At 49.5% G+C, this 22,274-nt stretch overlaps 1 protein-coding gene across 1 annotated transcript; it reads left to right on the top strand.

Annotated features, from left to right (window-relative positions):
• Nucleotides 1-9,545: 9,545 nt before the first annotated feature.
• On the top strand, nt 9,546-16,934 carry CUNH1orf158 (chromosome unknown C1orf158 homolog). The gene is made up of 4 exons (XM_036348337.1): nt 9,546-9,659; nt 11,402-11,515; nt 15,057-15,234; nt 16,753-16,934. The coding sequence occupies exons 1-4, from the start codon at nt 9,546-9,548 to the stop codon at nt 16,932-16,934; spliced, it is 588 nt and encodes a 195-aa protein (XP_036204230.1).
• Nucleotides 16,935-22,274: the final 5,340 nt, after the last annotated feature.

Consider the following 22,274-nt stretch of genomic DNA (forward strand, 5'->3'; position numbering starts at 1 on the left):
CTGATCAATGATTCTCTCTCATCACTGATGTTTCTATCTCTCTCTCCCTCTCCCTCCTTCTCTCTGAAATCAATAAAAATATTTAAAAACAAATATATATATTTTTAATCACACAAAGTATATTTTTGTCTTATTTTATTTTATTTTTTTGTTAATCTTCACCCAAGGATATATTCCCCTCCTCCCCTCCCCCCCATCATTGATTTTTAGAGAGAGTGGAAGGGGGGGTGGAGAAACAGAAACATCAATGTGAGAGAGACACATCAATTGGTTACCTCCCACACATGCTCTGACCAGGCTGGGGATCGAGCCTGCAACCAAGGTACGTGCCCTTGACTAGAATTGAACCTGAGACCCTTCAGTCTGCAGGCTGAAGCTCTAACCACTGAGTCAAACTGGCTAGGGCACCATCTTCTTCTTGCTCCAGGTTCTAGAATCAGAGAATGCATGTTTCTGATGTCTGAAGGGAGAGAAGTAGATGTGACAGGTTTGGGGGGGAGAGTGGGGGTCTTTGTCTGTGTGCACCGTTGGGAAAAATGGTCAGCAGTGGCCTTTTGCGAGAGTCAATGAGCATGTAAGGCAGCGGTTCTCAACCTGTGGGTCGCGACCCCTTTGGCGGTCGAATGATCCTTTTACAGGGGTCGCCTCAGACCATCCTGCATATCAGATATTTACATGACGATTCATAACAGTAGCAACATGACAGTGATGAAGTAGCAACGAAAATAATTTTATGATTGGGTCACCACATGAGGAACTGTATTGAAAGGGCCAGAAGGTTGAGAACCACTGATGTAAGGGTTGCCCACAGCCTCCCTGAGGCGGGGTTCAGACTGCCCAGGCTGATCCAGACTGTGGGTAACAGGAGTGACCACTTGGCTGGCCGTGGAAACACCCAGGGCATCATGTGCGATCTCATGGGCTTTTCCCAATCTGGCTGAGAGGGTGGGGATCGGATGTTCTAGACCTGCAGGTGGCGGAAGAGAAACTGGTTCCACTCTCCTCCTCTGGGTACAGGGTGACATGTTTCTTGCTGTTCCCCTGTCTCTGAGTTCAGAGCCTCAATTGCCTGGGCTGGAAGAGTTAGGGCGGAGTGGGTAGGTTTTCCATGGTGGTTGGCAACTAGCGACAGATGACAGCTCAGAGCCACTGATTAGGGGAGCTCTGGAGCTCTTGGTGTCAAAGTGTCAGAAGAGAGCATTTGGGTCCTAGCTGGTTTGGCTCAGTGGATAGAGCATCCGCCTGTGGACTGAAGGGTCCTGGGTTTGATTCCAATCAAGGGCACATGCCCGGGTTGCCTGGCTCAATCCCTAGTGCGGGGTGTGCAGGAGGCAGCTGATCAATGACTCCTTCTCATCATCGATGTTTCTCTCTCTCCTCCCTTTCTCTCTGAAATCAATAAAAATATATTTTTTTAAAAAGAACACAAAACAAAAAAGAGAAGAGAGCAGTTGAAAAGGTCTGGGTCCTGAGTCAGAGACCCATGAAGACCGAGTCTGACCAAAGTCAATCTTACCTACAGTGAGAAACTGAGGAAGGGCCAAAGGTACTGAGAACGTGTAGTGAGGACTCTTTCTGTTGTAAGACACAGAACCAACTCAAACTGACCTCAAGCAGAGACAGTGTATTGGCCCCAGGGATAAATTAGGATTGGTTTGATGCAGGAACTCAAACAATGCCACCAGCGACCTTTTCTTCTTTCCTCTAGTCAGTGACTTTCTCTGTTTATTTTGCCTTCACTTCTCATGGTGGCCCCGAGCAGCTCCATACTTATATTCTCCCAGGGTCATTATATAGGATTTGCCTCATTCTCCGCAGTCCCAGCAGAGATCGCATTATAACTGGATGGCTGGATGGGTTTTCGGCATGGTGTGTCCAGTGGCCACAACCAAGGGAATGGAATGTTCTGACTCACCAGACACAAGTTCCATGCCATTCTTGGAGAGGAGAGTGGAGTCAACTCCACCTGGTGCTTGAACTGAGCACAGCGGAGGGAGGGACTACTTCCCTCACATCAACACTTACTCTACTGGGTGGATGTCAACACTCACCCTACTGCAGAAGCTAAATTGAATCCTGAGTCAAGGTACATGGAAGTGGCAAGAGAGGACAAGGACCACAGGCAAGTTGACCACCTGCCCCTTAGGAGTAGAAATTCCTTTAAATGGATGACTCATAACCAGCCATTGTGACCCAGTGGTTGAGCATCAGCCTATGAACCAGGAGGTCATGGTTCGATTCCCTGTCAGGGCACATGCCTGGGTTGTGGGCTTGATCCCCAGTGGGGTGGGGTGGGGGGGGGGTCGTGCAGGAGGCAGCTGATCAATGCTTTTCCTCTCATCATTGATGTTTCTATCTCTCCCTCTCCCTTCCTCTCTGAAATCAATAAAAAAAAAAATTCTTAAAAAATGGTCTGGCTGCCATGGCTCAGTGTTTGAGCGTGGATTTATGAACCAAGAGGTCACGGTTCGATTCCTGGTCAGGGCACATGCCTAGATTGCAGGCTCGATCCGCACACAGGGGCATGCTGGAGGCAGCCCATCAGTGATTCTCATCATTAATGTTTCTATTTCTCTCTCCTACTCCTTTCCTCTCTGAAATCAATAAAAAATATATTTAAAATATTAATAAAAAAGGATGACCCAGGCTCCCATGCTGACCCTACCTGGTCTTCAGGAGACTCTATTCCTGGTTGGCCAGTGGTTTTTACAGACCAAGACCCAAGTTTACAAAACCCCCAGGCATTCCTTTAACTGGCTTTCAGTTGAATGTTGGTGCCGAAACATGGGACAGAGAAGAAGCCGTTGGGTGGCTTCTCGATCTATTCACAGCAGGCAGACCCGCAGGTGGCTTTGTTGGAGAACTAGAAACCCTCATTGAAAGAACATTGTTTGGTGGCCATTCAGCTGTTGGGGGGCATTGGAATCTGAGAAGCATGGTCCTTTTGAGAAGACCTCTGAGTTGAGTCTGGTTGGCTTCCCTCCTGGAGTGTGGTCTTTGTTATTTCACTGTTGCCTCTGGAGGCAGGTGGAGAGACATGAGCTGACCTTCTGGAGGGTTGGGTGGTTGGCTCTTCCCCTGCGGGGTGCCGAGGAGGGGGATGAGCCACTGGAGGATTGTTCCCAGTGGGGGTGAGTGGGCTATACTTTAGGGACTGGAAGCACTATTAGATGGACCTCCACCCGAACCACCCGATAAGTGCTTGCAGCCCTGCTCTTGTATCCTGCTCACTTATGACCTGGAGTAGAGGACTGCCCCTCCCCTGGCTCATTGCACTCCTACCCCCTGTTTTGGGGATCTGCAAATAATAAGTCTTGTGACTTCGCCTCCTTTTTTAAAAAATTTTTTTAATATTTGACTGATTTTTTACAGAGAGGAAGGGAGAGGGATAGAGAGTTAGAAACATCGATGAGAGAGAAACATCGATCAGCTGCCTCCTACACACCTCCTACTGGGGATGTGCCCACAACCAAGGTACATGCCCTTGACCGGAATCGAACCTGGGACCTTTCAGTCCACAGGCTGATGCTCTATCCACTGAGCCAAACCGGTTAGGGCACCTCCTTTGTGTGAGTATTGAAACTGCACCTTCAGTCATAATGACCCTGGGATCTGCACTTCCTCAAAGTGGATACTTGGATGCCGAGGGAGCTACCTGCAACCCTATATAGGGGGGCTGGTGCCTCCTCATTCTGCAGGTCATAATCTGAATGAATTCCACAAAGTGGGTATTCTGAAGCCCATTTTGCAGATGAGGAAATTGAGGCCCAGACACATTAATAACAACACTTATTTCCTGTTTCTTTCTGGTCAGGCTCAAGGGGAGCTGATTAACTAGTTTGTCCAAGGCCATGTGATTGGTCAGGTGCTGTGCATTGCAACCCCAATCTGTCTAACAATAACCCATATCTGCCATGCCCCATGGCCCATTAGATCTTTTCTTTCCCATCATTCAGAATGATGACCGTAGTCTTACTTGAGTAGTTTCCCATCCAAGTAGGTGTTTGCTGCTGAGTCAGGTCAATAGAGTCCAGTGTTTTGCCATCTGGTTTCTTTTGTTAACTGACTGTAGCTTCCTCTAAGTGTGAAGGACTTTGGAATTGCTACCTGTAAGTGCCCAGCTAACACAGCTCAGGGGAGATGGACACCCACACACCTTTAAACCCAGACACCCTGGGAATGTTTTCTCAGTAAATTCCCAGGACTTCCCTGGAAAGATGTGCCAGGTAGCCCAGGGCACATGCCATCTGCTAAAGGACAATGAGTTGCATCCCAAATAGCTGTCTTTGGTCAGGAGCAGGCAATTTCAGACAAGGTCTGAGGGCAAAGTTGAAAAGTTGGCAAAATTAGTCTCTTTCCCCCAGTGTCATCCTCAGGTGCTCCTCACTCCCCCCCAGGACCTCTCTGCCTTTCTGATCCCAAACCTTGTCTTCCTCTCCCCCCATATCCCCCCTGCACTCTCTGTTTCAGAATGACTGCTTGGTCTCTCTTCTTGTTCCTGAGCTAGAAGTATAGGCTAGTAGAGGTTAGGATCTGCTGCAGTGACAAATGGCCCCACCATCTTTAGTGGTTTACGACAGCCAAAGACTATTTCTTTCTCACGTTACTCATTACTCAGCCCTCACCGGTTGACGGCAGCTCTATTCCACGTGTGTCTGTCTGTTCTGAGATCCAGGTTCAATAGCCTCTATTTGAAACATCTCTGGTCTCATGGCAGAGGGAAAAAGAACCTGGTGGCTCCAAAAGCTTCTGCTCAGAAGTAAGGCTCATGGTTCCTGCTCGCCTTTCATTGGACAGAGCAAGTCACATGGCCAAGCCTGACATTGACAGGACAGAGGGCAGTAGATATTTTTGGACAACATGATAACTGCCACACTTTGCATCATATTTCCACTTCCATTCTACCTTTTAAAAAGTTAATTTTAAGTTACCTAAGGCATACATAAATATCTATACTAATAATAGAGGAATATGTAAATTGGCCAGGATGCCATCCCATAATGACCAATCAGAATGGGGGTGGGGCTGCGGTGGAGAGCTCTCAGCATGCCTGCGCTGGCGTCTGAAGGGCACGGAGAGGAAGGGAGAGCAGATAGGCAGTTAGGGGATCAGGCTGGCAGAGGAGAGCAGTTAGGCAGCTAGGGCAATCAGGCCAGGCGGGGAGAGCAGTTAGGGGGATCAGGCCAGCAGGGGAGAGCAGTTAGGCAGTTAGGGGGATCAGGTCAGGAGGGGAGAGCAGTTAGGGGGATCAGGCTGGCAAGGGAGAGCAGTTAGGCAGTTAGGGGGATCAGGCCAGGAGGGGAGAGCAATTAGGGGGATCAGGCTGGCAAGGGAGAGCAGTTAGGGCCATCAGGCCGGCAGGGGAGCAGTTAGGGGCATCAGGCAGGCAGGCAGGCAGGTGAGTGGTTAGGAGCCAGTGGTTCTGGATTGTGAGAGGGATCCTGGATTGGAGAGGGTGCAGGCCAGGCTGAGGGATCACCCCCACTGCCGATGCATGAATTTTGTGCACCAGGCCTCTGGTTTTTAAATAAAGCCTTCACATACTAGAAATAAGGCAAAGTCCTTTCTGATGACTCTCCTGCAACTCTATTACTGTGTATCTGTTTCTTTTGGGGGGAGGGGATACTAGGATCTTCCAATATTTCAAAGCCTGTTTCGATACTTGTATATGCTTAGGTATATATGTACCCAAAGAAAATATATAGAGTATTATTTTGTGGGATGACTGCCTTACATTGGTACATAAAATAATAATAATTCTATACAAGTAGTGCCACTGGGATTCCCCCCCTCAATATATCTTAGAAATTTAGCCTAGTAAACAGTAGAGATCTATCTGCCTCTTTCTTTTAAGCTGCTGCATAATATTCCATGGTCTGGCCACATTACAGTTCCCAGACATTCCCGTCTGGAGGACACATTTTGGACTCTTTCCAGTTTTTTATAGACAAACAAGTCTGTAGTGAACATTTCTGCACCCCCCTCTGCACGTGTGATTCTCTGTGATAGATCCAAGAAGGATTGGTGGCCGGGCACATTATATATATATTTAGTTTATGGGCACATTTTGAAAGTTGATGAACTCTCCCAAAATGTCTATCCCATTCCCTTTTATTCAGCAGATCTCAGCTGGGAGGGAAGTAGTTGGATAATAATCACCAATCCCAAAAGCAGAAAGAAAATGGATTAGCTTGACAAATGACAGGGTGGGACCGAGTTGACATGGCATGTCTGTATTTTAGAAGGGAAGTTCCGTAGCTCAAATGAAACTCTGCAAGAATCAGTGAAGGAGTCAGATCAGGCTGCAGTCTTACTGGGTTGTTGCCTCTAACATCCTTGCCTCCATCTAACAAAAGTGGCTCCTCCTTCCCCAAGGTGGCCAGGGCCTGCTCTGCTCCCTGGCCAGCCCATCATCATCCTAACATTGCCGCTGGGTGTCTTGCAAATTGTAGGACAAGGTTGAATATGATAAGGAAGTGCCTGGGGTTCAGTTTCAAAGCAATATTTAGTCATAGGCAAAACCCTTCAAGGGCCCATCTCCATCACTATGAAACAATTTCACGGAAGGACAGATGAATTTTAAGTTGAAAAGACACATTCTGGGTTTGCTGCTGTGTCACAAGGCTTCCCCCAGGAGGCAGAGGGATGAAGGACTTGTGGTCTAGAGCCAATTAGAGGCCCAAAGTTTACTTCATCTCCAGACCCTCAGTTTTCTTTCCTCGAAATGGGGATAATCTTATCAAGTGCATGGGGGGTGTTTTATTAAATCTTGAGCCTTGAGTATCTGGTGAGGATAACAAATTGCTTTTGTGTCCAGGAACCCTCTATTCAAAAAGAATCTAGAATTACCCCCTTTTGGGATATTGCTGCCCCAATGTCCCAAATATACTCCTCTAATATAGAGGAAGGAATGGATTTTGTTACTAAAATAAACTTGGTTCAGGCACGTGGGGAAGAGAGGATGGCACATTTATTGACCCCATAGATGTGACAGGCATTTTGCAAATGCTTGATCGGTCACTGAATTCTCACAATCTGACGAAGTAGGTACGAGGTGTTTACTCCCAAATTATAGATTAGGAAACCACAGTTGGCTTGGCCAAGGGCCTGGGTGAGAGGTACAACTGGAAGTTGAAGCCAAGTGTGTCTGAGTTCCAAGTGCACCGCCCACCACCACTGGGTTCCTTGTGCAACAACCCCAAGCTGATTGGCCATCTCCAAGAAGTGTTTCCAGGCCACAGGAGACCAGAGAGAAGAAGTCAATGCTTCATTCACCCCCCAGGTCTCATTTTAGGCACTACCTGCTCTGGAGAGCCTCCCTCCCGCAGAGGGTGAGATCCCGCTGTGAGTCTTCAGGGCACCCTATAGCTCCTCGAGCTCAGCACGGAGCACACGGAGTTGTGAGCATGCCATGACCGACGTGCCTGCCCCTAGACTGGCTTAAAGTGATCCTGTTTCTAATGTCCATGGGTGACCGAAAAAATAAATGGCAGTCATCTCTGGAGAAAGATAATATCATCCTAGGCCTCCCATTATTTTTGCAAATAATTTTTCAGATACCGGGCATTTGAGAAGTATTAGCAGTCAAAACTCACAGAAACAACGGTTAAAAAAAAAAAGAAAGGGGGGGAAAAAAAGGAACCAGAGACTGTAAAATAGCTGTGTTCACTATGTCTAAGGAGATAGAATCTATAGACTATATTTGTAAATATAATCTAGTAACCTGCAGATTTATAATTCCATACATTTGAAAATCTGGAAGACAAAATGTGATAGGTAATCTGAAAATTCAGAAGGCTAAATAAAATAAAAATTTGAAACTATGAAAAGTAACATTATATATGTGTGTATATATCACATATACAAACCACACAGACATTTTAGAATTGAAAAATGCAACAAATCAAATGAAACATTCAAGGATGGGTTTAGTCGCCTTAGACACACTTGAGAGAGGACAGGTAACTGGAATATAGATCGGAGGGATGCTTCAGAATCAAGCAGAGGGACAAAAGAAGAGAAAATGCAGAAGAGGTGGGCAGGAGTCACGAGGATTCAGTGAGAAGCCACAGCAAGATGTAACTGCTGTCCCAGAAAGAAAGGAGGAAGGAGGAAGAAGCAATATTTGAAATACAGTGATGGAAAATTTCCTGGAGATCCCCAAACCTCCTTCAGGGAAACTGCAAGGTCAAAACCGCTTTCTTTTCTTTTTTAAAAAAATATTTTATTGATTTTTTATAGAGAGGAAGGGAGAGGGAGAGAGAGTTAGACACATCGATGAGAGAAAAACATTGATCAGCTGCCTCCTGCACACTCCCTACTGAGGATGTGCCTGCAACCAAGGTACATGCCCTTGACCGGAATCAAACCTGGGATCCTTGAATCCACAGGCTGATGCTCTATCCACTGAGCCAAACCGCTTAGGGCAAAACCTAATAATACTAAGCTCTCACTGAATCCTCGTGACTCCTGCCCACCTCTTCTGCATTTTCTTAATAATAATAAGCTTTCTTAATAATACTAAGATATTCTTAATTTGTTTGTTTATTTTTTATTACTCAAGGGATGTACCAATTTAATTTAAGGGATTATAAATAAATATTAATATTTATGTAGTATTGTATTTCCAATGATGATATAATGGAATAGCCATTGACATTTTTCCATTTTTAAAAAAATTAAATTTATTGGGGTGACATCTATATATATAAAAACCTAAGTGACCGTTACAACCAATTGACTGAATGACCGGTCGACCGGTCACTATGATGCACATTGACCACCAGAGGGCAGATGCTCAATGCAGGAGCTGCCCCTTGGTGGGCAGTGCACTCCCACAGCCAACCTCCTGCGGTCCTCCCCATCCCCCGCCCCCCACTCGGCCAGCCCCAATTGACCCCAATCTCCAGCTAGGCCAGGGGGTCCCATCCATGCACGAATTTGTGCACAGGGTCTATAGTTTGTTAATAAGATTATATATACCTCAAGTGTACAATTCTATGCTACATCATCTGTATATTGTATTGTGTGTCTACCATCCATACTAAGATCTTATTTGTCCTTTTTATTTAAAAAAATAGATTGTTATTGATATCAGAGAGGAAGAGAGAGGGAGAGAGACATAGAAACATCACTGATGAGAGAGAATCAAGGATCGGCTGCCTCTTGCACACCCCCTACTGGGGATCAAGCCCACCACCCGGACTTGCGCCCTGACCAGGAATCGAACCAGCGACCTTGTAGTTTATGGGTCGATACTCAAGCCCTGAGCCACACTGGCTGGGCCAGGAGAGTATTTATACTCAGTCTATCACCATGGTGACAGTCAACAATACGGAATCCAAGATCAAGTGACCTAGAAGCTGAAAGTAGACTCTCAATGCCCTTTTATTCTGTGAGGTTGGCAGGCTGTCATCTACAACTCACTCAGAAGGGTGTCAGAGAAGAAAAAAAAAAGGCACCCCAAACTCAGCAACTTCATACTATCCCCGCTCCCGACACCTAAAACGGTGTCAAGTCAAAGAAACCTGGGGTGAATCCTTACCATGCAGTTTTCGACTGCAGCAAGTCCACAGTCATTATATACTCCAAGCTGGAAGGTCGAGAGCAAGTATTCAACCAGAGTGCTCATGGGAAACTGGGTGGAAGAGAGGAGGAAGGTAAGGAAAGAGAGAGGGCGGACAGAGGGCTCAGAGGGGAGGTCTGGCAGGGAGAGGTAGGAGTGCAGTCATTACTATATTCAAATTAAGGGCCATAGATGGTTGCCTCTTAAGAATAGGGCCTGAGCGTGTCGGTGTGTGTTACATCGGGGAGTTACATTCAAGCCATCATCAAGGTCCCCTCCCCCCCCAACCATCTTGAAAGTACCATAGCAGATGTGTCAACATAGTTGTGCTTCACAGAAGTCTTTTCAGTGGAGTGTTTCTAGGCATCTGATGTTCCCCGTTTCTAATTCCTCTGCACCTTGATTTGAAGAATCTCTGCTCACCCTGGCCTGGCCCTTACCAGAATGTGGTACCTGCCGAGGCAGGCGGGATATCCCTGCAGTCATGTCTGGGATAACTGCTGTTCTCTGGCACCTGTTCCACAACCTTGCCCTGCCTGTGCATTTCAGGTTTTTTTTAAGACCTAGAAGAAACCATAGGCACTCAATATATTTTTATTGATTTCAGAGAGGAAGAGAGAGGGAGAGAGAGAAACACCAATGATGAGAAAGAATCATTGATCGGCTGCCTGCTGCACGCCCCTAACTGGGGACAGAGCCTGCAACCCGGGCATGTGCCCGTGATCAGAACTGAACCCGAAACCGTTTGGTCCTTAAGCTCATACTCTTCCCACTGAGCCAAACTGGCTAGGGCTGCATTTCAATTTTTACTTTCAAAACAGAACAAATGTGCTCATGTGTTTCCATGGACTTTAAAGGCCATTACAATAGATGGTACTTGGCCTGAATTGGCCTATTTAAAGTTGAGTATCTTCATTTTTGGCGATCAGGACTGTGAGCCACTATGCTAAGTGAAAGAAGCTAGTCACAGAGGTCAAATACTGTATGACTGCACTTACACTAGGTACCTTGAGGAGTCAAATCCATAGAGATGGAAAGTAGAAGAATGGTGGGTGCCAGGGACTAGGGGGAGCGGGGGAAGGGAGTTGTTTGATGGGGACAGAGTTTCAGTTTGAGATGATGAAAAAGTTCTGGAAATGGGTGGTGGTGATGGTAGTTGCACAATAATGTGAATGTACTTAATGCTACTGAAGTGTACACTTAAAAATGGTTAAATGGTAAATTTCATTATGTATATTTTACCACAATGAAATTTTTAAAATATAAACTAGAAAAAATAATAGCCCGGCCAGCGTGGCTCAGTGGTTGAGCGTCGACCCATGAACCAGGAGGTCACGGTTCGATTTTAGGTCAGGGCACATGCCCAGGTTGTGGGCTCGGTCCCCAGTGTGGGGCGTGCAGGAGGCAACCCATCTATAAGTCCCTCTCATCGTTGATGCTTCTGTCCCTCTCTCCCTCTTCCTTCCTCTCTGAAATCAATAAAAAAAAATTTTTTTTAAAGAACATAATATAGCAAGGGAGAAAAGAGTGAGTTGGAAAGACTGAGAACAAAGAAGAAAAAGAAAGGGAGGAGGCAAGCAGAGAGAGCATCAGGGAGAGAGGAGATGAGAGAGGGAACAGATGGCGACCATGAGAAGTGTCGGGTGACACCAATACCAGCTTCCCCTGGGGGTCCTGAGTGGTGGGGTGCACACTCCTTTCCCAACCCTGGAAGGATGGGGACAAAAGCCTGGGTTATACAGGATGCCCCGGAGTCCTAATGTACCCTTTCTCTCCCTTGGCCCAGGAGGTGAGGGGTCGCAGCAGAAGTTATCTTGAATATTTGATCTTTTCCAGTTCGTCAGAGACACTGACAAGACCCCCCAGAGCACCTACAGGAAAGGGTACGTCCCTCTCCCCGTCCACAGACCGGACCAGATCTCTAGGTGGTATGGGAAGAGGAGAATCGAGGTAAGAGGGAGTGGGGGCCCCATGTTCAGGCTGGGCCCCTCCCCAAGGCTCAGAAGACCCCGCCAGCCCGGTTCCCTCTTGGGAACACAGGAGTAGGCTCATCAGGACCCTCCCCAGCCCCGCGGCTGCCGACGGCACTCACCTTTATGTTCTGAGGAGCAGAGATCCGTCCGACCTGGAGCTGGTAGCATCCCCACCTTGGATCCCAGCACTTCCCTGGACCATTTCCCCATTCCTCCCCACTTATCCAACAGGACACCGGCAAAGGATGGAGCAAACAGGCAGGCATGGTTAATATTGAGCTCAGGTGACGATAGTGAGGTGACTATAGGGAGGAATCACATAAGGTACTCCAAAACCAAGTGGAGGTGATGTGTAGATGACAGTGTTTTGTGTCACCTCAGCTCCAGCTTCCTGCTCTTTTGTGTAAAAAGTCAATGACCGTTCAGCGCCCCCTCAGTCGCTGGGTGTCTGTGGTATGTCGTGTTCCAGGCCTGCGGAGTGGGGAGCAGAGAACTGTGCCCTCAGGTCACCCCTTCCCATCACCCCTCCCTGACCCTACACCTGCCTGAATGCGGGGCAGGTCAGAAGGCACAGAACGAGGGGTGGACAGCTGTCAGATGGGGTGCATTTTAAAGCTGGAAGAGATTGTTGAGCTCAGCACCCTCATTTTCCCATAAAAGGTGCCAGGGGTGGCGAGTGTCTTGTCTGTTGGCAAGGGACCGTGTAGGTGGCTGCTCTGAGAGTGAAGCAGGAGTGTCCTGGGAGTACCCTTCATCACTGGCTGGAGTTGTCTTCTGCCTTTGGGGATCCGTGTCAGCATGAACGGCACCACAGTCTCCGCTCTGTGCTGACAACCCCTGGACCGGGCTGGCACCCTGGACTGGGCTGATCCCCCTGGACCAGGCTGGCACCCTGGACCGGGCTGGTACCCCTGGACTGGGCTGGCACACCTGGACCGGGCTGGCAACCCCTGGATTGGGCTGGTACCCCTGGACCGTGCTGGCACCCCTGGACCGGGCTGGCACCCCTGGATCGGGCTGGTACCCCTGGATCGGGCTGGCACCCCTGGACCGGGCTGATACCCCTGGACTGGGCTGGCACCCCTGGACCAGGCTGATACCCCTGGACTGGGCTGGCACCCCTGGATCGGGCTGGCACCCCTGGATCGGGCTGGCATCCCTGGACCAGGCTGGCACCCCTAGACCGGGCTGGCAAGCCCTGGACTGTGCTGACACCCTGAGACCATGCTGCTGCTCTGGGCTGCCCCCTTTACTGTTAGTGTGCACCGAGGACACACAACTGCATCTCAATACAAGGAGGCAAAAATCAGAGCCCACCACCGGGGGCTCCCAGTCCCCAGCCACCAGTGTACACGAGGCCCACGCCGTGCCCGTTCTTAAAGACCTTGGACCCATTGTAAACCCTGACGAAGGGCTAACCACACAGACACGCAGTCGTTAAAATTAAGACAAGTCCCCCTCCCCCAACACACGCACTAAATAGAGCCCAGGCGATCGGACCCGCGTTCCCACAGACTCTGAAATGGCCTGTTCGAGTGGCTGCTTCCACGCCATCAGCTCTTCTTTCTGCTTCGTTCGGCACCACCTCCTCCCCCAGGACACTTCCCATCTCCCTTCCCACCTCTTCCCCGTCTTAGGCAAATGCTCATGGCGCTACAAGTTGCCGATGGGCAGATGAGGTTATGAGGTTACCGGGGAGGACGCCCTCCTTGTGCTTCCCTCCCGGGCAGGGGTATGAATCCCGTTTTTCATTTTTTCTATTTGAGGATGATTTGCTACCATAGGGCCTTGCTAATCCCAGAGAGCTGCCCTCCCAGGGCTGGCTAATTCCTAGAGACAGTGAACAGCTGGCTCTCATCATGCGTTTCAGAAGCAAACCAACACTCCAGAGCTCCCCCTGCCCCCTGCCCGTCCTTTATCTAAACTCGCTCTCCCAGACAGTATCCCCCACCTTAAATTACCCCAAGGACAGGTGCCCCCAACCAGAGGCACTCCCGGAGCCCAGAGCCGTCTGAAATGATTCAAACTCTGCAATCCTAAACAAACAAACAAAAAACCTATGCAATCCTCAACTTCTGAAACTTGCCTACCCTGTCTGGCCCACTCTCTGTCCATACTCCCTCTCCTGCCTCTGACCGATCTTGCTGCTTTGCTGGGTGGCCCTGTATGGCATGGTGCCCCCTCCTTTTGGGGCCTGTAAGCTCTTCTTTCAAAGGCAGTTGTCTCTCTGTCACCTTACCTACCCTACCCGATGAAGACAAAAGTCCTGGGAACATAATCAAGACAGCAGGGCCAAGCCCCAAACCAAGAGGAACAGCACGATAATTCGGGGGGGGGGGGGGGCGGAGGAAAGGGGAGGGACGTAGTGGGGGGCGCTCTCCTTTCCTCCCCTCGGCTGATGGGAACCTCTTTAACTGGCCTTCCCTGGCGTTGGGAACACTCTGGGTGCCTGGCGAGGGAGACCTTGGGAACCCCTGCTCCCCGCCTGTGCCCATCCCCCTGCCTCCCTCTGGCATTGTGATCTGACTTATTTATGGAACCACCACTTGAAATATCGGGTGCAGCCAGCATTTCCAGACCAGGGCAGACACAGGCCTCCCTGTCTGCTCCAGACAAGAGGACGGGCATGGTAATCAGCATTATCCTCCCCCGTAAATCAGCCCAGCCCCCCGCACCCCCGTCCAGGCCAAAGGATTTCCTTAAGAAAAGCACTGATTCAGGCAAACGTCCCAGGGCAAGAAGAATACGGCTTTCTTCTCCCCGTCAATCGCTCCCCAGCAAAGAAACCCCTCCCCAGGTGTCCAGCCGAGGTCGCCATAGACCAGCCGTGGGCAAACTACGGCCCGCGGGCCGGATCCGGCCTGTTTGAAATGAATAAAACTAAAAAAAAAAAAGACCGTACCCTTTTATGTAATGATGTTTACTTTGAATTTATAGTAGTTCACACAAACACTCCATCCATGCTTTTGTTCCGGCCCTCCGGTCCAGTTTAAGAACCCATTGTGGCCCTCGAGTCAAAAAGTTTGCCCACCCCTGCCATAAACCCTGGGCAGGAGAAAGCAGGTCTGGGGCGTCTCTGACTCTCCCCATAGTAACCGATGAAATACAAGGTGCATGCGTCAGGCCCGCGGTCCGCATCTTCTTTGGAAACAGGCACTCGGTGGAAGAGACAGTGTCTGACTTCAGATCCCAGGGGCAGGCAGCGAGGTGGCGCTGGCTCTTCCCAGTCGGGGGCGTCCTCAGAGCTCACGGACTTGGCAGAGGCTGGGGACCACTCCTCCGGGAACCCACGGCAGCCAGCCGAGCTGAGACCGGTGCTCGAAGGTGAGCTGTATCGGGTCAGGACAGAGGAGTGTGTTTCCTGTTCGGTGGCCCCGAGAGCCCACGCTTGCCGGCGCCTGTGAAGGTCCCCTGGCCGGCAGCTCCATGGACCTCCAAGGCCGGCGACTCTGCCTCCGTCCACGGCCAGGTGAGGCCTTGCTCCCTCAGTCACATGCCCGTCGTGTCTGTCCTTCCAGGGGCTCCCGTACAAACACCTGATCACCCGCCACCAGGAGCCCTCGCACCGCTACCTGGTCAGCTCGTACGACGACCATTACAACCGGCACAATTATAACCCGGGCCTGCCCTCGCACCGCACCTGGAATAGTCATAAACTGCTGTGGCTTCCAGAGAAAAACGACTTCCCACTTCTCGGTATTTGTATAATTCGGGATCTCCCCCTATGTTGGGCTGTAAGGGACGGAGTGTGCCTGGCTCACGAAGAAGGACCCTCATGGGGGACCCTGACTCTAGGAGAGCATTAGAAGGAGATGATGGGGCGGGGGGGGGGGGGTGCGGGGAGAGAGTCCTATTTGCCCCCAGGCCTGCCACCTGCCTTCTCCCCTTCTTCTTCTTTTTTTTTTTTTTAAGATATTTTTATTGATTTCAGAGAGGAAGGGAGAGAGATATATAGAAACATCGATGAGAGAGAATCATCGATCGGCTGCCTTCTGCATGCCCCCCACTGGAGATTGAGCCACAACCCGGGCATGTGCCCTGACCGGGAATCGAACCATGACCACCTGGTTCATAGGTCAATGCTCAACCACTGAGCCATGTCGGCCGGGCACACTTCATAAATAGTACCAAGTCCGGGTGCCGGAATGTGGTGGCATCTGGAGACACAGCACTGAAAAACAGGGAGGGACTCCTGCCCTCGGGGACTTGACTTTCCAGTCAGGAGACAGCTAAGACACCTTTAGAGAAAAGGATAGTAAATGAGCTAGTAAATGAGATAATTTTGGGCCGGGGTAGGTGCTCTGAAGAAAAGAAAATGGGTAAAATAGAGAGTGAGGCAGGTCTCCGTGGACCTCCTCTGGGTGGGATGGTGAGGGATGGGCTTTCCTGAGGAGATAACTGAGTTGAGAAGGAGGGAGCCATGTGGGGATTAAGGGGAAGAGCATTCCAGGGTGAGAGTAGCTGGTGAAAAAGATGCAAGACAGGAGTAGAGAACGACCCCAAGGGACCCACAGGCCACAGTAGGTGCGGATTTTGTCCTCCCCACAGTCCCAAGGCTCTGGAGGGATTTGTGCAGGAGACTGCCTTGCTCTGATTTGCCCTTCAAGCTACCCGGACCCTTGGCATCCACCCCTTTGCAGTCCTATCCTTCGATGCAAAGGGACCCTGAGGATATTTCTCCATTGATTTTTTTTTTTTTTTTTTGAGAGAGAGAGAGAGTGGAAGAGAGAGAGAAAGACAGAGAAATATTGATGTGAGAGAAACACATTGATTGGTTTCCTCCTGCACACGCCCCGACCAGGGCCCAGGCCGGGGAAGAATGCCCTTGATCAGAATTGAACCTGAGGACTCTATCCACTGAGCCAGACTGGCTGGGGCTGCTCTGTCACTTTGGCAGGGGTTTCTTCATCTCACAAGGCCACACTGCTCCCTTCCCCCCTGGGGTGGGGTAGTTACCGAAGAGCAGGCAGGGCCACCCTCAGCCCCGGCACAGGGCAGACTCTCTGAGGCCTCCAGCAGTTTGGGTCCCTCCTGGGTACACAGGGAGCGGGCCCCCACCTGTGACTCCTGGGGAGGGGGTACTGGCAGAGCCAACATTTCCCTGCAAGCCTGCTGCTCCCCCTCCCCCACCCCCAAATCGAAGCCTCAGCGCCCCCCCCCCCGCCCCTCCCACTGCTCTGAGCCCTGCCCACCCAAACCCTGTTTCTCTTGCAGCTCCCCCTACAAACTACGGACTCTATGAGCAGCTGAAGCAGAGATGGCTCACCCCCGAGGCTGGCCTGCACAAGAGCACTTACACTTTGTCCTACCCAAGACCACAGCTGTGCGCTCTGTCCCGGCGGGAGCACGCCATCCCCGTCCTTCCCCAGCGCCTGCAGCCTGTCCCACACTTCTGAGAACTGTCACCCCACCCACAGCGCAGGCAGAACCAACTGGAGACCTACTGTGCGATTGGACCTGCCAGAGAGCAGGCAGCTGCAGATACACCCCAAGTTTTAAAGGCAGCCCATTGAGGGGCCCTCAGAGTCATGGTCTGTGGTGTGGGGTTCCCCATGTCCTCCACACCCATAGGTTCCTTTCTTGTCCAGCCCACAATTAAAGCTCTTTGACTCGGCGGGGTGTCAGGTATGTGCAGAAGAGAGAACGTTAGGAGAAGGGCCTAAAGTTCCGCTCCCTCAGTTCACGGGGGGTGGAGTGGGGGGAGGGGGGGACTGAGGCCCAGAGCGGTCATGTGGCTCCAAGTTCCCACAGCTTGGCACACACCTTCCGGGAGTCTGGTCCAATGGGAGAAACGAATCTGACTATGGGCTGCATCTGGAAAAGCCCACGGAATAGTGAAACGTCGTTATGAGGTGGGCAGCAGGGAAGGGACCAGGGTGCCCGTAGCTGCCTGAGCAAAGGTGCACTGACCCCCTGGGCTCAGGGGAAGGGAAGGTGCCCAGCACCCCCTCCACCTCCCAACTCGCAGTGACAAACTGTGAGAAATGCTCACCTGTCTGAATTCAAATAACGGACTCAGAGACAGAAGTATGACGAAGGCGAGACTTTTAATGCGTTCTCGAGAGTGGGTGTCTGTCGGTTGTACACGCACACCTGGAGTACCGATCACAGTCTGTTTATCCCCCTAGGGCAGTGACGGCGAACCTTTTGAGCTCGGCGTGTCAGCATTTTGAAAACCCTAACTTAACTCTGGTGCCGTGTCACATATAGAAATTTTTTGATATTTGCAACCATAGTAAAACAAAGACTTATATTTTTGATATTTATTTTATATATTTAAATGCCATTTAACAAAGAAAAATCAACCAAAAAAAATGAGTTCGTGTGTCACCTCTGACACGCGTGTTATAGGTTCGCCATCACTGCCCTAGGGTGCACCTCATACATCGCCTAGGTCTTACTATCTCCCATTGGGCCACTAAGAAAAATTGGGTTGAGGTCTTTTCTAGTTGCCTTCCCCTCCCCCTCCCCTGTGTAGCCTAGGGGGTACCTCAGGGGTTTCCACCATGGTGCTGGCCACTTCCACAGTTCTCTGCTCTTATAGCCTCTTCCCTCCTCCCTACGTTCTGTTGGCCCTGGGGAAATTCAGTGACCATTTCCATTAAGGGTTGACTCTGCTGGAGATGGATCACAGAGGCCCCCTTCCTACACACATGAATGGGGCACTGTCCTGGCGCAGGGACTGTGTGCTGACCTGGCTCAGGGCGGAGTCTCCTGAGGCACCTTCTATCACCCCTGTGGCATCCACCTTGGGTTGAGGACAACAGGTCCCTGATCTGCCTCCTCTGAGTGTGGGGATTGGACATGGAGAGTCTTCCTGTGAATGGCCTCTCTCCTTATGATATGCTAAGGCTGCTCAACTGCTAGCTATGATGTGCACTGACCACCAGGGGGCAGACGCTCCAACTGGTAGGTTAGCTTGCTGCTGGGATCCAGCTCTTTGGGACTGAGTGAGATAGGCCAGACACACCCTGGAGCCCTCCCATGGTTCCTCCCTGGCAGGCCAACCTCCCATGTCTCTCCCTGGCCCTGATTGTGCACCCGTGGGGTCCCTCGGCCTGGCCTGCACCTTCTGGCAACCCAGGACCCCTCAGGAGATGTCAGAGAGCCAGTTTCAGCCCGATCCCACAGGCCAGGCTGAGGAACCACACTAGTGCATGAATTTGTGCACCAGGCCTCTAATACATACACTGAATGGCTAGATTATTATGACCACCCCATCAGTACTTCATTGACACTTCCAAAAATACTGAATATTGAAAACTTCCTAAGCAAATACTCTCAAGGTTTTATTATTATTATTTGCATAACTAATTCACTTCATTGTACTGATGGGGTGGTCATAATAATCTGGCTGGTCATAATAATCTGGCCACTCAGTGTATATAAAAGGCTAATATGCAAAGTGTCCCCTCAGAAGTTTGACCGGGAGACCAGAAGTTCGATTACTCACTATAACATGTGCTGACCACCAGGGGATGGCAAGGAACATGGCGGGAGACCAGCGGCAATGGTGAGGTGCTGAGGGAACAAGGCATGGAGGAGGCGAGGAGGCGGGTAGGCTGGTAGGCTGGGAACCTAATTGGCCCTGATCACTGGCCAGGCCTAGAGACCACACCTGTGCATAAATTTCATGCACTAGGGTTCTCTCTCTCTCTCTCTCTCTCTCTCTCTCTCTCTATATATATATATATATATATCCTATCTAATAGAGTCATATGCAAATTAACCATCCAACACACAAGATGGCCGCCCCCATGTGGTCAAAGATGGCCACCATAAGATGGCCAGCAGGGGATGGTAGTTGTGGGCAATCAGGCCAGCAGGGGACGGCAGTTGAGAGGGACCAGGCCTGCAAGGGAGGGAATTTGAGGGTGATCAGGCCTGCAGGGGAGGGCAGTTAGGGGTGAGCAGGCTGGCAGGGGAGGGCAGTTAGGGGCATTTGGTTCGACAGGGCAGCAGTTAAGCATCGATCAGGCTGGCAGGGGAGTGGTTAGAAATGATCAGTCTGGCAGGCGGAAGTGGTTAAGGGCAATCAGGCAGGCAGGCAGGTGAGCGGTTGGGAGCCAGCAGTCCTGGATTGTGAGAGGGATGTCCTACTGCCCATTTAGACCCGATCACTGGTAGGATCGGGCCTAAACGGGCAGTAAGACATCCCTTGAGGGGTCCCAGATTGGAAAGAGTGCAGGCTGGGCTGAGGGACACACACCTCCACCACCTGTGCATGAATTTCATGTACCAGGGCTCTAGTAAATATATATTTGGACACCTTAGAAAAAGAAGAGAAAATTCATCCTTCTTTCCTCTTTTTATTCCACTTGGAACCCTCAGAAATTGGAGGAAGCCCACTAGCACTGTAAGATCTCCTTACTTGTCTACTGAATCAAAAGCTAACCCTGTCCATTCACACCCAGAGTTATTTTACCAGCTACATGGGCAACACAATCAAGTTGACACATAAAATTAACCCATCACAGTGACCCTAATCAAAGGGCACCCAAATTAAGACTCCAAGCTGAGCTTTCAGGGGCTGGTGCTGTTGGGTGGGGAGACCTTAGGCAAGAACCTCAGTTCCCCTGTAAAATGAGGATCATGGTGCTCACTGAGCTTAGTGGACGCTTATAAGATCCAAGGAGATGGTGCATGTTGAGGGCTTGGCACCGGGCCTGGCATAGAGTAAGAGCTCAGTAAATGGGTTTTTCCTTCTTTTCCCTCCCAGCAGAAGCCCCCAGCATTCTTCCGCCTCAGTCTCATGCTCTACTCCTGAGGTCAGGGAAGAGAGCCCAGCCCAGGGCGCCCAGTGGGACTCAGGTTCTACATGAGGCCCCCCTGATCCTGCTTCACCCAAACAGCTGTAGCAGTCAGCCCAGGGGTGGGGGTGGGGGTGGGAGTAGAGTTAACCTGCAAAAGAGTGGATTCATCCCTGGGGATTAGCAGGAAAAAAACCTTCCAGGCCTCCGGATTCGTGTGCCACCTGCTGGTCAGACCAGATGACACATTAATGTTACTAGCAGGGCTGTAGTGTTGAGTGTTTTTAAAAACTGCTATTATGTAGATGCTACTTGAGTATAAATATTTTTGTGGTGATTTATGTAAATGTTAGAGATATAAACTGCCTTTTAAAATGATATCGGAATTTTATTACTTTTAAAGAATGCACGTGGATATTGTTTTAAAAAATGTTTAACTGTGTTGGGAGACTCAAATCAAACTTTCAAACTGGCTTTAAAGATTAGTGAGCAAGAATTGTTTCTTCTTTAAATACATTGAGAATAATGCCCTTACGGTTTAGTTCAGTGGGTAGAGTGTCAGCCTGTGGACTGACGGGTCCTGGGTTCCATCTGGTCGAGGACACATACCTAGGCTGAAGGCTCCTGGGCCTGGTTATGGGGGCTGATCAGGAGCCTGCGGGAGCGCAACCAATCCATGTATTTTTCTGCCATCGGTGTTTCTGTCTTTCCCTCTCCTTTCCACTAGCCCCCAAAATCCATGGAAAAATATCCTCGAGTGAGGATTTAATTAATTAATTAATTAATGGATAAATTTTAAAAATTATAGTAGTACATGTAGAAAACTTAAAGGAATCTTTTAGAATAATAAAATTTTACAGTTGGACAGATTATAGTTTCCTTTTTAAAAGTAGACTTTATTGCCCAGCTGGTGTGGTTCAGTGGTTGAGCATGGACCTATGAACCTGGAGGTAATGGTACTGAGCTCAATCCCCTGTGTGCGGCACGCAAGAGGCAGCCAATCAATGATTTACTCTCATCGGTAATGTTTCTATCTCTAGCTCCCTCTCCCTTCCTCTATGCGATCAATACAAATATTTTAAAAATTAGATTTTATTTTTCAGAGCAGTTTCAGGTTCACAACGAAATTGAGCAAAAGGCAGAGTTCCCCTAGACCCCTGCTCCTCCACACTCACAGCCTCCCCACTATCCACACCCCCCACTGGGCGGTACATTTGTTACAACTGATGGACCTGCACTGACAGAGCCTTGTCACCCGAAGTGATACATGGTGATGGACGGAGACTTGCTTGGGGTGGAGAACACACGATATGATGTACCAGTGATGTGTTGTAGGTTTGTGCACCTGAAACCTGTATAATTTTGTTGGCCAGTGATTTCAATCAACAAAATTCAATAAATAAATACAATCAATAAAGAAAAATAGGGACCAAAGAAAATGGGACCATCAACAATGTAAAGTTCTTATAAAAGACCAAGCACACATAAAATAAGACTCTCAATTCTACAAATAAAAAAGGCTAATGGAATTTTGATTAGGATTGAATCAATAGATTTTGGGAAATTGACACCTTAACCATATCAAGCCTTTTAATGTCTCTCCATTTATCTAGGTCCTTCTTAACTTGGGTCAGCCTGTTTTATAGTTTTTAATGTATGGGTCTTGACCATATTTTATTACATTTATCCCTAAGTATTTCATGCTTTTGGATGCCGCTGCAAATGGAATTTTAATTTCAATTTTCAATTGTTTGTTACTCACAGCTGGCAGAGAAATACAAGGGACTGTTAGATATTCATCTTTAGCCGGTTCCTCTGCTGCATTCGCGCAGTTCAGGAGGTGTGGGTGTGGGTGCTGTCAGCTTTTCTCTAGAGATGTGTATGTTGTTTGCAAATATGGACATTTCCTTCTTCCTTTCTGATTCGTATGGCTTTTCTTTCTTGCATTGCCTTGTGCCTGATCCAAGGAGAAAACATTCCATCCTT

Source organism: Myotis myotis, unplaced genomic scaffold (assembly GCF_014108235.1).
Source record: "Myotis myotis isolate mMyoMyo1 unplaced genomic scaffold, mMyoMyo1.p scaffold_m19_p_2, whole genome shotgun sequence".
NCBI lineage: Eukaryota > Metazoa > Chordata > Mammalia > Chiroptera > Vespertilionidae > Myotis > Myotis myotis.